This window comes from Glycine soja, chromosome 15, assembly GCF_004193775.1.
Source record: "Glycine soja cultivar W05 chromosome 15, ASM419377v2, whole genome shotgun sequence".
NCBI classification, from domain to species: domain Eukaryota; kingdom Viridiplantae; phylum Streptophyta; class Magnoliopsida; order Fabales; family Fabaceae; genus Glycine; species Glycine soja.
The window spans coordinates 2,526,642-2,542,610 of record NC_041016.1 but is presented as its reverse complement, the minus strand read 5'-3'; the positions used below and the strand labels follow the sequence as shown (position 1 = coordinate 2,542,610).

The following is a 15,969-nucleotide window of genomic DNA, read 5'->3' as shown; positions in this document are numbered from 1 at the left end:
CAACCAACATTACATGTTAGAATGCTTTAGTTGTTTTGTTTATATAAGTAAAATATGTAGGAGTTTCACTTCCAAATGGAATGCTTTAATTCATCTCACACGTAGCTTTTTGGCTTAATTAATTTCTTTAATAGAATGAAATGAATGAAAGAAAATTGGGATGAAACACTATAAAAGTTCTAAATTAGAATAGTGTAAAAATATGAATTCTACCTTCTTTTTTTTTTTTACTATTCATGTAATTCCTTTTCAAGTGCATTTCACTGCATACAAATTGGACCTCAGTCCTTGACTTAGCTTGCTGACTAATAAAAATTAAAATATATCAGGTCAGACTTTATATAAATATAGGCTCAGCCTGTTCTATAAAAGTAGGGGTTGAACTTTATTTTTTTCATTTATTATAAGCTTTTGTTATGTATAATTTGATCTTTTTAAAGTCTGATATAGTCTTTTAGCATGCATATAAGGCTATTTTATATTATCAAACCTATTTTTTTAAATAAAAGTTAGGAAGTAAGTTAACTCATCATACCAAATATTATGACTTGAAAAAAAAATAATACAGTGTTGGGTGTCTCCTATATAAGTGACTACTATGTTACATTAGGCCAGTGAGATTATTGAAATGTCACGAGGTTTTAATACTTGTGCGGTAATGGTGCAGCATGTATCAACATTTCAATATTTGGATTTTTTTACATATTTTTTATTTTTAAATTACTTTTTAATATATATAACTGTTTTTATATTTTTCATAAATCATTAAGACGTGATTGTTGTCATTTCTTTTGAAAAACTATTATCACTATTTTTTTAATTATTTTTTATTTTTTTATTTTTTTTTAAAAATAAAGATAGAGGCACAAAGTGCCTCTTTTTCAACTTGTTATTTATAAGTTTTATTTATTAATATAAGTCACCATATATAGTCATGCTTGTGGCATGACAAAATTGGACTTTGAGGATAGAAATTGAAGTATGCAAGGACCACAACTATGACCAATTTAGCACGATTGTGATGTGCATGTGCTGTCAGAGTTATCTTAGGTTTTTATAAATAGGAAACTAGACTCTCTTCTCAATATCTTTTATTCTGTTTTTCAAATTGTGAGTGTTCTGAGTGAGGAAAAGGCCTTGTGAGAGTTCTGTGTTTTTTTTTATTGAGTTGTATCTTGTACTCCGATTCTGATTAAAAAGAAATTCTTCAATGTTATTCATTAAATTAATTTTTTTTTCCGTTCTTATCATCTTTTAGAATTGATAACTCTAAATTTTAGTTTATTGTTTATCATCGATCAATTGTTTGTAATTAACTAGACTAAAAAGTGTCTAAATTCATAAAATTTACATGATTAAACCTATTGTGTGAATTTCTAGCAGATTGAACTATTTTAATCAACCTCTTAGTGATTATCGTTTGCCCTAATTTAATTAATATATAATAAGTTGAGAATTAAATTACGGCCAATGGTTAACTACAAATTCAAGAGGTGATGGCGATTGAACTTGTTGGGAATTTTTGGGGAAATTAGAATTGGGGAAAAAGGGATCATGTGACCTAGGATGCTTCACAATATTTTTTTCACACTAAATTTTGTGTTCTATTTCTCACCTTTTTTTAATTCTAATTAATTAGTTTATTGTAAAACTAATTATTTGAAAACACTGGTTCTTTGGATTCGATATCCAATTATAGTTTATTGCTGTTATATGTAGGATATACTTGTCCATAAACAAACATATTTTAGGCATAAAAAAAAGGAATGATTAAGGGGTTATAATTTCCTTTTAAGGAAAGCACAAACACAAAAGTTTATAGTTAACTTTAACATGTTTCATTATTTTTTTATTGGACCCTTAAGGTATACAAGGTCTAATATTTTTTAAGAAAATTTTTGAACCATTTTGCTGAGAGCTTTTGATATCGCTTCAAACCATTTTTGTAATCTACAAAGTTTATTCCAAATCGCACTTTATAGCCATTGTTCCATTCAAAGTTGTCCAGCAATGACCATGCAAAATATCCTTTTACGTTTACGCCATCCCTTAGAGTCAACAAAATGAAATTAAATTAGATTTATAAACGAAATACTTTTCATATATAAAAAAATATGAATTACCTAATTGCTGAATGAAGATAAAAGAGATGACGATAATGATAGTCTATTCTAAAAGAATCTAAAAGGGCTTCCTCAAGGGACAAGGTTGGATCATTGAACTCATCAATGCCTACAAATTAAAAGCAATATACATTAATATGTTAGATGAAAAAATACATGTAATCATGCAAATTTAGGATAAAGTTATCCGACTCTCAACAATTAATGTTGCCTATAAATTTATTTTACAATAACATCAAGATAATAAATATGATTTAGTGTAATTACCATTTTCAGTGATATAAATTAAAGGATTGTTGTACTTTTCTTTGGTATAGAGCAACAATTCTCTAATTCCTTTGGGATACACATATAACCAATTTGAAGCCGCCTACAAATATAATTACAAATGTAGTTATATAATAATAATAATAATAATAATAATAATAATATGTTGTTATGGTTTGACATGGCCATGTACATACCATTGGACCTATAGGAGTCCCGTTGCGTTGAGCTACTCCAACCAAAAAAAAAAAACATATTATCAAATTCAATATATATAATTTAGAGAAGTGATAGACAAAGGCATCCTTACTTGTAAGATTGGCATTAGAATCTGTAGCGTAATTAGGTTTGCCATTGCTTAACTTAGGTGCATTGACAACATAGTTAGAGGTATAATAGTTTAGGCCAAGAAAATCAAATGAGCCATTGATAAGCTTGACTTGTTGTTTAGTGAACTTTGGCAATCGTCTACCAAGTAGAGAACGCATACTTTGTGGATAATTTCCTGATGTCAATGGTTCCATAAACCTATAATCATTGTTACAAATGAAAATATTCAAATTGAGATTCTTTTTGTCCTTTTCTAACTATGTACAACTCTTTTTGGTAATCCATTATTATTGAGTTATGCTTGTGATTATTACAAGTATATAGTACAATGCAAATTCAAACTTATCATATATAGAGAAGAAGAAAAAAGAGACAAACAAGAAGATTGGTGGATATATAGTCAAGCACTTACCATCCAAACATGAAATCAATTGCTCGTTGGGCAGCATATTTATCTAATTTGTTATTTGAATATGCCTCAAACCAATTAGACACTATGGTTATGCCTATCACTCCTTTTTGAGATGCCTGTGTAAAGTGTGGTAGATGTTGTTATGCAATGAATATAACCAATATCCTTGGACCCTTACAACAATATTGAAGTTTAATAAACTTTAAAGCTTTAAAAATTCTTGTCAAGGTTATAAAGAACCTGATACTTTTTCTTGTACATTTTGACAACTGCTGCATGAGCAAGAAGTAAATGATGTGAAACTAAATAAGGCTCTTTCCCTGAATCACCATCCATGCAATTTGGATTTAGCCATTTAGAGCATCGACTTGGCGGCATCATCCCAGTTGCATAACCAAATATGCTATAACTCCATGGCTCATTTATAGTAATCCAATGCTTCACCCTATCTCCAAATTCTTTGAAACAAAGTTCTGTATAGTCTTGGAAATCATTTCTGAAAATTAATCATAAATCAATCATCAGTATGATAGATTAATACATTACCCATGATTGTACAAAAAAAATACCCTTGTTCAAACTCATAAAATTCATATGTTCATTTTAGTTGATTTATTATAAAATAGTATTTGTTTTGTCCCTAAAAATTTAGATTAACAATATGTACATTAGTCCTTAAAAAATATAGAATTATCTTAAAACACAAATAATATAAAATCGATGCAATAATTTATTCTAATAAAAAAACTTATCTCATACACAAATGTATTCATATTTGTAAATACAATAGCAATAATTCGAAAAATAAATAAATTTTGTGTCACTCACATAATGCGAGGGCTTAGGAAGCCGCCATACTCGTCTTCCAAAGTCTGGGGAAGATCCCAATGAAAAAGGGTCACAAATGGTTGTAGACCTGCAATATTAATATTTAATTAATTACATATGATTGTTGTCACTTGCTTAAAGAAATGTTAAAGTACGAACTTCAATTAAAACAATATCAAGAAAACAATTAAAGTACGAATTTTGACCATTAGCTAGCAGTTCATTGATAAGGTTGTTGTAGTATTTGACTCCTTCTTGGTTTATACCTCCACTAAGCTTTCCTTCTACGAATAATTTATGATGAAAAGATTTGAAATGATTAACCCGAAACACCCACTTGAAATAATTAAAAAAGATAAGAATTGGTCATCAATGTTTAACTCACTTGGGAGGATTCTAGACCAAGAGATGGAGAACCTGTATGCATCCAAATTCATATATTTCATGATTTGAACATCTTCCTGTGATATACATGTACAACAAGTTAAAAAAATAACAAAAATAATTAAATACAATAGAAGCAATTGTAATTGTAATTTGCAAAACATATCAAATTTTCATTTGATTTTATAGTTTTAACACATTGTATATTATATGCCATTTGTGTTGGTCAATCCTGGTAAGACTAGCTAGGTGGATATTTTTTTATAAGAAAAAAAAAACCCATTAATAAGTAGAGAGTTGGACAAGAAGCACAAAATGTGCTCAAGCTAGCCAAAAGAAAAGAGATACAGATAATGAACTATATTGGCCAAATTAAATACTCCTCCCCAGCAAAGAATTAACGTTGCCTGCAAACCCAACATAAAGCTAAATAAAATTAAAAACAAATGGAAAGGCACATTATTAGACCCTGTACATGCTAAGAACATATCAGCAATGGTTGAACGGCTTGGACTAAACCCCCAATAAAATGACGAGAAAGCTAAAAGCAATGTTTAGTATAGCAATAAATATAAGATATATGCTAAGACATAGAAAAATTGACATGGCGATAAGATTCCCGACAAGATTGAGATTATATGTGTTGTTTAATTAATAACAATTTTGAAGGAGGAAGAAATATGTTTTTTTTTTAGATGGTTTCCACTTTCCTGTCATCGTTTGGAATTTGAATCGTACCTTGTAACGGTGATATTGATCAACTGCGATATCTCCATTGCTTCTATCTTGTATTTTATCTGCAGGTTAAATATTTATTTGTATCAGATTAATTATAAATTAACTATCTTAAGTTAAAAAAAATATAATAAGAGGTTTTAAAAATTAGTAATTAAAAAATATTATTTTGACATTTGTATAATAATTGTAAATTTCTTGAATCATATTTTTGTTAGAACGAGATTTTAAAAATAAAAATAAAAAGAAGAATACATAATTAACCAGCTACCAAATTAATTCGGATTGCTTGTAACTATTTTTAAACTGCAAAGAATCTTAATCATAAAACATATTTATTTTACACAAAAATTATAAATTATAAATACTATACAAAAAAGAAGAGGTCACTAAATGATCATTCTAAACCATTTTGGTTAGATGCAGGATTGTGTGTTTTGTGTGGAAGAAAATAGGAAATGATAGGAAATAGAAAATAAAATAATAAAAATGAATAGGAAGAGAAGGGAAAGAAAACAAAATACTATTAGAATGAAAAGTGATTATCCTTAAAAAAAATAAGAGGAGAAGTAATAATATACTAAATGAATATTAATTGAAAATGGGATAAAAAGTACTTATAGTAAATTATTTTTATAAATTTATTGTATAATAATACACAAACAGCTAAAACTTTTACTATAACAAATAATCTTTTCACTCTCTTAGAGAATCTCCAGATAAATTGATCGCTCACACAAAGACAATTAGATAAATATAAACAGATTCAATGCATTATAAAACAAGATTGGAATGTATCAAAAAATACTTTGACTATCTACAAAATAATGACCAAGAAAATAAAAGTGCTTCGTTATACTCTCTACAAAAAATAATAGTTCTTCTTTATTTCGAAAAGGGAAACATATTGGTTTGTAAATTGTACTTATCATTCAATTAATTATTTGTTTAATTTAATGCATTTTTTTTTATTAAATTGCTTAATCAATATTAAAAATTAGTTAATGATAAAATGACGCTTCTATCGAATTTAATGCATTCTAATTTACTATATATTGAAATAGTTTAATCTTTCTAAATATAATTATTTAAGGTTTTCATATTATAGCGACGTACCGAATATTTCAAAGAATTTCAAAAATAAATCCTAATTACAATTTATCATTAAATACATTTTTAGTTTATAATTCTTTCACTATTGCGCATGTCTTATTATTTAAAGTGAAATTAAAGTCATGTTTAGATTAATTAATTTAGAATTAAAATATAACTTATTATTATCAGAGGAGATTAAATAAAGTGACTTTGAATTTTAGTTAAATTAAATTTTTAATATAAGTTTTTTTATAATTAATAATATTAAAAGTTGAAATTTTCTTAAAATTGAAACCAAATGAACCTTGCAAAAAATATATATTATATTTCCATAGAGGATTAATTAGAAAAAATATGATGAATTATAAGCTTAATAATTAGTTAACTGAATCTACATATTTTGTATTCACAGTTGGCAGAAAATACAATAAAATTAAAATAGAACTCTTCTTTTATCAATAATAATTAAGAGAGAAAAATATACCTGGATATTTGTGGGTGAAAGTATCCCATATACTGGCTCCTTTACCGTCTTCTTTTGCTGCACCTTCATACTATACAACAAAATCGTTAATGAATTGGTTTGACCGGACGTTCTTGAGTTGGGTTTAAATCTTAAAATGCTCTATCATCTTTTGAAGCTAATTCATAATGAGAGCTCAAACCAAAGCAAAACCTCAGGGAAATATGTATACCTGGTACGCCGCGGATGCTGTCCCAAAAATGAAGCCTTGTGGGAAGCTGCTTCGATTGAGTGAAGAAACATCCAGAATAGCTGCAACAGCTTCCGCAAAAGTAACTGATGCTAATGTGCTAAGAAAGAGGCCGAGGAGAAAAAACGCCTTGTATGCCATTTCATGTCTTTGCCTGGTGTAAAGCTCCCTTTTATAAGCTGAAGAACTTTAGGAACATATATTAACCAGAGAAATGATAACCATTATTTTTAGGATATTAGTTAAAAAATTAATAAGAAAAAATATTTTTAATGAAATGTCTAAAATTATATACTCATACAGCACAATTGTCCTAAGGAGTTTTAGCTTATGAGTTGGTATAAATCTCTTGGTATGGTACCTGTTTTTGATTGATACGGATAAAAAAATTGACACAGCATGTAATCAAATGTAGTTCTAATTTAATTAATTAGACTGCAGGCACGGCCGGATTTTCAAACATGGTTTGATGTGTTGCTCTTGTCCTTTTCTTTGTCTCGTGAGTAAAATACAAGCCAGTTTTTATTTTATTTATTACTACTCTTATCTTATGAGGTGTGGCAGTACCTATAATTAAGATCTGAATCTATAGCAATGTATACTGCCTGGAACACTGGTTCGATTGAGTGAAGCAACATCGAGCACAGATGCAACAATTCCTTCCCCAGCAGAAGTAATTGATGGTAATGTATGTGCTAACAAGAGCCAAGAAGACCAAGAGAAGAATAAACTCCTTGTATGCCATGGTTCAGTGATTCTGCTTAATGCACAATGTTTATTTATACTAGACATACAGCCGCGGGATGCACGGGTTAATAAATAATTTGATTGATAAATAAAAATTAAAAATATAATTATTAATGATATTTTATATCATTTATGGTTAAATAAGTTAAAAAAATCATCTATAAATTAAGATAATTTGTATTTATTCATATATTTATAAGGAAATATTTTAAAATTGGAGTATGACCACTCAATTAAAGTTGAGTAACGTGAAGGTAAAACTAAGTGTTATGCATAAATATTATAAGAGTATTATAATAATAAAGTGAAATTGACATAATGAAACACATAATGCTAAAACATATAATGTGAAATATATATATTGAAAGGAAAATAGTTAACCATAATGTTAAAACACATAAAAATTATACTAATAAAATTCCAAAAATTATTTGTTTGAATAGACTTTTTGTATTTATTTCCTTTTGTTGTCCTTTTGTTGAATTTTATTTTCTTTGGTGTGCTTTTTTATTTATTTGTCTTTCTCCTTAATGGACTTTCTGATATTGAATAAACTTCATTTGATAATAAAGATGCATCTTTTGACTTCTTAGATGTTTGTAGCTTGGAGCTTTTGCTTATGACATATTTTTTTCCACATTTTTCTTTAATGAACTTTCTTCTTCTTTTAATGATGAAGATGTATCTTTTGACTTGGATAGTTGTAGCTTTGGACTTTGAGTTGTGTCATCTTCTTTATTTGCCTTTTTTCTTAAATGAGTTTGTGAGATTTCATAAACTTCTTCATCAGATGATAAAGATGCATCTTTTGACTTGTTGAAAGAGACAAAGTTGTGTTGCTACATTTGGACCTATTATTAGAAGTTATGAAATTAAGGAGGTGAAATGAAATTTCATGAAGCAACATATATAATAAGCATGCATATACTTTAACAAATATGGAGATAAATAAATTAACAAAAATATATAATGACTTTATTTGTTAAAATCAGTGTATTTTAAGTTTCTGGGTGATATCTAATCGAGATTATTGTCCTCCAAGACAAAGGCAACATTACAAGTTTGTTATTACATTAGCTAAAATTTCATTTTTGATGATCTACAGTGTTTATACTCACCTTTATTATGATTCAGGTCAATCTCACCAAGGGATAGAAAGCATATGGATCGATCATATTGTAGATCACCTTATGCATCAAGAAGCCGCAACAGAAGTAGTAGGAGTTATAGCATAAGCAGAAGTTACAGTAGGAGCTTGAGCCAAAGTCCAGGCTACTCTAGGTGATTAACTTGGTAACCATGGTGGTGGATGCGCCGGAAAATGCTTTAGTTTTCATATATGTATTTTGTTAGAACAAAAACAAAAAGAAAAGAGAAGGAGCATGGATACTAAGTTGCATACAACATGGTCTAATGTTATGATAGCATTAATACTAATTATAAACAAAGTGACTGGTACACACTTCCGTTACACACTAATCAATTATAGTGCATGCTTGAGTCCAAATTAAATTATAGACAAAGTTACAAAATAATCATAAATTCACCTTTGATATAGCATATATTCCTAAAGTTACAAAATAATCATAAATTCACGTTTGACATAGGGTAGTGGAAGACCAATATGCCAAACCAACAGTTGAACATCAGCCACTCATGAAGTATCATATGCCAAAATATTAAAATTAGATCATATTAGCAATCACACCCATGATATTGTATATTTATATTCATTTAAAAGTAACATTTATGCAAGTTTTGTGTCATGCTAATCATGGTTAGGTTGTCACGGTAAAATATAATATAATGCACATTACCTTGCTATGAAAATAAGGAATAAAAAATTGACACTCAACTGCTCACTATAGTTAAATAATATTTAAATAATTTATTTGTATTATTATAAAAAAGAATAATTTAAATTATATCAAATAGCTACAAGATGAAATGAGATTAATTACTTGAAACAGGTGTTTCATCAAATTATTCTCACAACTACTCTCCCTCTTTATGCTTTTGTCATTGGCTAACCAAATGGTAAAAAACATCTCCAAGACCTATGTCACATTGGTCAATTATCTTAATATTGGGAAAATATTATGATATTCATAGCCAACTCCTCGAAGTCTTTTTTTTTACCTGTAGGCAATGAACAATTAAGCATAACTTATTTAAGTTAAAATTTATTCATAAATTATGAAAAACATTGTTTAACTATAAAGTTGAGTTAGAAAAAAACTTCCTTGTAGATTGTAGTTGCAAGTTTGTATTAAGAGTATTCTCTTCTAAAAGAGGAAGGTGAGTCTTAAGTAACCATGATTATATAATGTCCTTGGAAGAGGCAAAGTTGGGTTGCTACATTTGGACCTATTATTAGAATTTATGAATCATTTGTCACGTTGGTCAATTATCTTAATATTGAGAAAAGATTGTGATATTTATAACCAACTCCTTGAACTCTTAAGGTGAAATAAAACTTCATGAAGCAACATATATAATAAGAAACTGTATACATTAACAAATATAGAGATAAATAAATTAACAAAAATACATAATGACTTTATTTGTTAAAATCAGCGTATTTTAAGTTTCTGGATGATACACGCTTGAATGTTGATCTGATGCCTTTGAGTTATAGCTCTGACTCTTATGCTTATTTTTCTCCAAGACCATGTTGTCAACCAAGGACTAACAATATATTTTAAAATGTCTACATGTATCCCTAGAGTGAGGCAATGCGATTATTTAAACAAAGGAACATTCCGAAGACACACATTCATCAACCTTATTAATTATGCCTAACAAAAGTTCACATTCACTTAAAATTATATAAAACACTAATAGTTCAATTTTCACACGCGCATATGTGTCTGCGCATTTGGTTTCTGGCTTATAAAATGTCAATATTAAAGAAGAGAACAAAAATCAAACACTTATGTCTATTAGATTTGAATTTAAATTCCAATGACTAATTTAAATTTCAATTTCAATTTAATACAAAAAACAATTTGCATATGAAGAAATATAAATTGCTTACATACCATCATTTGGATGCACCTCTTTGCTAATCTCTTTCTTCTTTCCAAGTTATATTATGCTTTTGCAGTGTCTACCCTCTTTTCATATTTTTGCATCTATCTTTTGAATATTTTTTAGCAAAATTATTTTTTACAACAGGAAAATCTACACATAAAAAAAAATAAATATATCACAAAAGTGAAAATAAAAATTAACAAAACTGAGTATCAAAAGTTTTGCCTGTGTGTAGGACCAAAACTTTGAAGTATGTGATTGTGGAGTAACTCTCACTATACAATGCAGTATGTGATTCGGTCTTTCACGTGAAGATGCTTGCACATCCTCAAATTCGTTCGATCGAGTTTTTGTGAAGTGTCGCGCGATTCGGAGGGTCTGATCGAGGTTTCATGGAGTGTCTGCGATTGGGAGAGTGTCCTACGATTCGATCTTTCATGTGAAAATGTTTGCATATCTCCAAATTCGTTTGACCGAGTTTTCATCGAGTGTCGCGCGATTCATAGGGTCTGACCGAGGTTTCATGGAGTGTCGTGCGATTTGGGATTTGATGCGAAGAGGCTCGCACAACCCCAAATTTGTTTGATTGAGGTTATCGTCGGTTGCCATACGTGATTGGAGGTCATGCGATTCGGTCTTTGATGTGAATATGGTTCACGAAATATTGCTGCTATAGCATCATCATCATAATCGTGAACGTAGTATCTCTAATATTGACGAAAATCTGAAGAAAGCAAAATGTGAATGAATGAAGCAGTTGAATTTCAGAAGGTTCTTCTGCGCCGAAGATCTTGGAGAAGACGAAGTTGTATGTGAAAAACCTTGAGATAAAAAGTAGATAAGTTGAAGACTGGAGCATTTGGAGGTGAGTATCATTCAATTGAAATGTATTGTATAGGATTTTGGAAGATTGTGAGTATCACTCAATAGAAGAATGTTCTTCTTCTTCCATATCATCATTTTCGCTGATGTGACAACGTAATATGAAATAACTCAACTTTTATATATTATAAATAGATGTGTAACATGTCACATTTTCAAAAGTTCAAAACAGTACACACTTTTCCAATATGATTCCCTTCCTTTTTTATTTGGTTTAGAGAATGAAAATAAATAAAAATAAAAGCAAAAAAATTTCAAATTAAAGTAAAATATAAAAGGTATAAGTCACGCAAAAAAGTATCAAATTTTTCTTCAATATTACTTCTCTCTTTTTTATCAAACACATCATAATGTTTGATTTCAATCCATTCATTCAGGTTATTTAACATCAAACTAAACCATTTCAAATTACTAAATTGATAATTAAAAAAATGAGAAGTGTATTTAAGAAATGAAAGAAGTATAAATAGTAAAAGTCATTTTTTCTCTCTTTTCTTCTCATCTGATTAGAACCGGTAAAATTTATAAAACTTGTGCCTTTTCTTCTATCTTCCATCATTATTTTTTTCCTTTGAATCAAACAAACGCCAAATTAACTAAATTTATTTTTCTTTGTTAACTTTACAAAAATTAAGACTAAATAATAAATTCAAGTAAGACAATCTTAAAAGGCAATCATGCCTTACAATAATAAGTAATTTTATAGTACTCTCTTCCTCCAACCCAAAATAGGTGTCATTTGTCTCAAAATAAATGTCACATTTGATTTCTCAATGTAATATGAATTGCTATTTCTCATACCCTTAATAAATATCACTTTAGTTTTTGAATTTAATATTTAATAGTATTCACTTTCGTCTAATAGGATTAGTTTTGTAAATTATTATTCTTTTTCATTTGTTTATTAGCTTTTATTTTCATTTGCTAACTAGCGGCTCTTTTTTATAAGGTCATTGGGCATTTATATTCGTTGGGCCAAAAAAGGATAAGATGACGTGGTTGCCAAAAGCACGGGTCCAATCCAATACAAAAGATGATAAGTTTGCCCAAGAGTCTTGACCGATGTATGTTTTTTCTTTCAAGAAAATGAAAGAATGTTTGCTCTCTATTTTTAAAATAAGGAATCCAGATAATTTATTTAGTACTGTAGTTTGATGGAGCGAGGCATGTCACCAAAATATCTATGGAAACGTGACCTACACCCCAATTATTGGAGGAGCGGGAATCTCGTAATCATTTCTAATTTGAAATAAAATTGTGCCAAGAACCGTCTTATTTCCAACATTATGTTGACAACTCCAGCTTAAAGAGTGCAAATAAACTTTAGTTGCACATCTAACTCTTAGACTCTATTTGGTTTAAAGGATGAAAATGAAAGAGAAAAAGGGAAAGAGTAGTGAGGAAAGTAAGTTATCATCAGACATTTTGTTTGCTTAAAAGTAAAGATGAGAAATCCAAATAAAGGGAGATAATCATTTTCTTATTTGGTTTATAAGGAGAAGAAAGAGAATTTAAAAATTAATTACTTACATATCCTTATAATTTTGAATTTCAAAACTCAAATAAGAATATTTTACATAACACACTTAAAATGTTTCGAAGAGAAAATAGGATATGCATTGTGTAAATTGTTTTTTATATACCATAATTCAATTATACATTAAAATGCATGGTAAGTTTGTTGAGTTGGATAATAATGAATTTAAAAGTCATACTAAACACAATTTCTAATTGATTGATGGTGTAAAAACTTTTACAAAGTATACCTATTTATTAAACTCATGTTTAAATCCCCTTCCTTCCCTTCAAATCTTTCAATATTGGGAGAGGGGATTGGATGAGAGATTTTGCTTTTCTTCATTCTCCTAAAACTTGAATCAAACAGAAAAACTTTATAAAATTCCCTCCCTTCCAACCAAACAAAATATTATAGAACTACCATACGTGTAAAACAAACATTTGCAGAAGATTAATCGTTCTTAAAGAAATGAGTAGATATTTCTAAGGTTCACCAGTTATTTAAACTGCAAATAGCCTGTTAAACATACATATAGAGTGCTAAATCCTTCTAACAAGAGTCATTCAAGGTCCATTTGCTTCTCATTCTTACAAAATGACTTCAAATTCAGAGGCTGGGGGGGGGGGGGGGGCACAACAGGTACTGTGAATGATAACTCAAAACCGGTTTTTAGACATGTGAGAATAATACAGAAAATAAGGTAAAGACTTGAGTAGTTCTCTGCAATTCACAGTCACCAAACTTATAGTTAGAAGCAAAGGCATCATTTCATTTAGTGGACCTTGGGATGCTATGATGATGAAAGGAGGGGAGGATAAAAATTAGATTGAAAGTCAAAGTAAACAAGATTTAAATTCGAAGTGTTATAGCATTATAAGACAACAGCCAGCATTGTAAACTCTCAAATTCATGATTGAAATAAAGAAAAAGGAATTAATGATAGGGTATCACCAAATGGAACCCCTCAAATCAGACTCACCGAGGAAAAAGGAAACTAAAAGTGAGAACAAAGAAACAAAACAAGTAAATAAAATAAATGATACTACACCGCACTTCCTATCTTCTCATGATTTTAACTGATAATATGAAAAGGAAGAAAGCTAATGCACAACTTTTATGATCCTTACTTGCACTGAACACCTGCTTCAGCAGCTCGACGGGGCGTGCTTTTGCGCCTGCTTCCATTATGCCTAAAACCATTGGTCTTTGTCAACTCATCAGTGGTGTTTGATCCATTGCCAATGCCATTTTCTTCCTCAACTGAGTCTAATTTCTCTTTTACCTGTGAGTTTCGCTTTCTTTTCCTTCCATTTTCTGTTGCAGTGGGACTTTTCATCTCTTTGTTAGAGACTCCATTCTTAACATTGTCACTGTCATCTTCTATTTTCTCTACCTCTTCTTCATCAAAGTCATCCTTTAGTGGTTTTTGTGGCCTCCCTCTTCTCTTTTGCGTGGGAACTTTTTCATCCTCACCACTTGCAGGATCCTCAAAATTGGTAACAGTTAGTTTTTTACCCTTTCCTCTACCTCTACCCATGGTTTTAAAATCCTTGGAAAAGATGTGATCATGCAAACAAGGATATCTGCAAAAAAAAAAGGGCACAATGGTACATACTATAATGTTCAATAGAGATACAATAGGATTCTTAATCAGCTTAAATATAGTCAGGTTGGAGTAGCTTCATTAACAGAGATAGACGTAAAGCCATTTATCCAATAAACATATGCATAAAGAGGTAAAGTCATGACTAAAAAAGGCTTGCACAAACTCAAGCTTAAAAGCCTCCTCTAGAGCATTAAAAAATGGAAATCTGATCTGAAATAATATCGTAGCTATGGATTGTTACGGGTTACAGGGCAAAACAAACCATAAGAAGAAATACAGTATCACATTTTATTTTATCTAGAAAGAAAAAGACTTTTCCTGTCCAATTGTTCTTGCACTTGCATACTTCTACTCACCTAGAGCAAACCAGAAAACTGTATTTCCAGGGTTTGATTTTTCAGAGAGACAATCCAAAATTCCAAATACAAAATACTCTATTTTTTAGCACTGTAGAGTATAGAACAAAACTTCAGATTGGTCTTTAAAAAGCTGAAAGCTAGGTAAAAGAGATGCATCTTCCCAAAAACTAATACAAAAAAAGAAAAAATAGATTAGGGCATATAAGAGCACAACAAGAGAAAATGGCAATTCAATGAAATTGTAAATCAATAGAGAAATAATGAACAAAATAAGCTTCTAATCTAAACATAAAGAATATCCAGAAGATTCATAATAAGCCATGAAAGCAATAAGCTAGTAAATGGAGAGAAATGATAACAATCGAAATCCATAAATCGAAAAGCACTAAGAACAAAACCGGGCAAAAGAAACGCATATTCCAATCCAAATTCAGCTCAAATAAGAAGAACAGAAAATAGAAAGAAATAAAAAATATATAAATACTAACCAGAAATGAGGATAAAAGGATTGGCATATCCAGCATGAGACTCAAGGAATGGAATCTGCTAAAGCCCTCAAAAGAAGAACTCTAGAATAAGCAACAACCAGAGAGTTGTAATTATTTATTGGGAAGCAAGTAGATTCGAATAGTTAAAAGCTCAAAAACGCAATAGATTTAAAAGGGTAGAAGAAAAATAAAACAAAAAACACTATGATCTGAAGAAGAAAAAGAAGAAATAAACAATACCCAGATGATGAAACATTGATGAGATTGAGTAAATTAAGGATTGGGCTTAGAGGGAGTTTAAGCTTCAAACAAAGAGTGTGGCTTGTGAGAAACAATGGGCCAAATGAAACAGAGGCGAAGTAGGGATAGAAAGAAAGAAAGAGAAGCGTTGCGTTGTTTTGTTAATAGATATTTGTCTATTGGTTCCTGAGTCTGTGACTCTGTACAC

At 29.6% G+C, this 15,969-nt stretch overlaps 2 protein-coding genes across 2 annotated transcripts; both read right to left on the bottom strand.

Annotated features, from left to right (window-relative positions):
* Window positions 1–1,751: 1,751 nt before the first annotated feature.
* Window positions 1,752–7,095, bottom strand: LOC114387507 (beta-glucosidase 12-like). Its single transcript, XM_028347705.1, has 13 exons — window positions 6,870–7,095; window positions 6,659–6,728; window positions 5,083–5,141; window positions 4,346–4,421; window positions 4,167–4,244; window positions 3,961–4,048; window positions 3,373–3,628; window positions 3,133–3,248; window positions 2,701–2,918; window positions 2,588–2,619; window positions 2,391–2,493; window positions 2,124–2,232; window positions 1,752–2,048 (listed from the first exon to the last, which is right to left on the bottom strand). Exons 1-13 carry the CDS (start codon window positions 7,026–7,028, stop codon window positions 1,877–1,879), a joined length of 1,536 nt encoding a protein of 511 aa, XP_028203506.1. The 5' UTR covers window positions 7,029–7,095; the 3' UTR covers window positions 1,752–1,876.
* Window positions 7,096–13,864: 6,769 nt separating this feature from the next.
* LOC114385759 lies at window positions 13,865–15,969 on the bottom strand. The gene is made up of 3 exons (XM_028345823.1): window positions 15,762–15,969; window positions 15,522–15,602; window positions 13,865–14,651 (listed from the first exon to the last, which is right to left on the bottom strand). The coding sequence occupies exon 3, from the start codon at window positions 14,603–14,605 to the stop codon at window positions 14,192–14,194; it is 414 nt and encodes a 137-aa protein (XP_028201624.1). The 5' UTR covers window positions 14,606–14,651; window positions 15,522–15,602; window positions 15,762–15,969; the 3' UTR covers window positions 13,865–14,191.

Bases quoted from the DNA above. Each gene is read 5' to 3' on its own strand.
- LOC114387507 (XM_028347705.1), bottom strand. From the start codon at position 7,028: ATGGCATACAAGGCGTTTTTTCTCCTCGGCCTCTTTCTTAGCACATTA. The intron at 2,620-2,700 runs GTAAGGATGCCT...TGGTTGGAGTAG, and splicing joins TTCTAATGCCAATCTTACAA to CTCAACGCAACGGGACTCCT. The intron at 2,049-2,123 runs GTAATTCATATT...GTTGACTCTAAG, and splicing joins TATCTTCATTCAGCAATTAG to GGATGGCGTAAACGTAAAAG.
- LOC114385759 (XM_028345823.1), bottom strand. From the start codon at position 14,605: ATGGGTAGAGGTAGAGGAAAGGGTAAAAAACTAACTGTTACCAATTTT.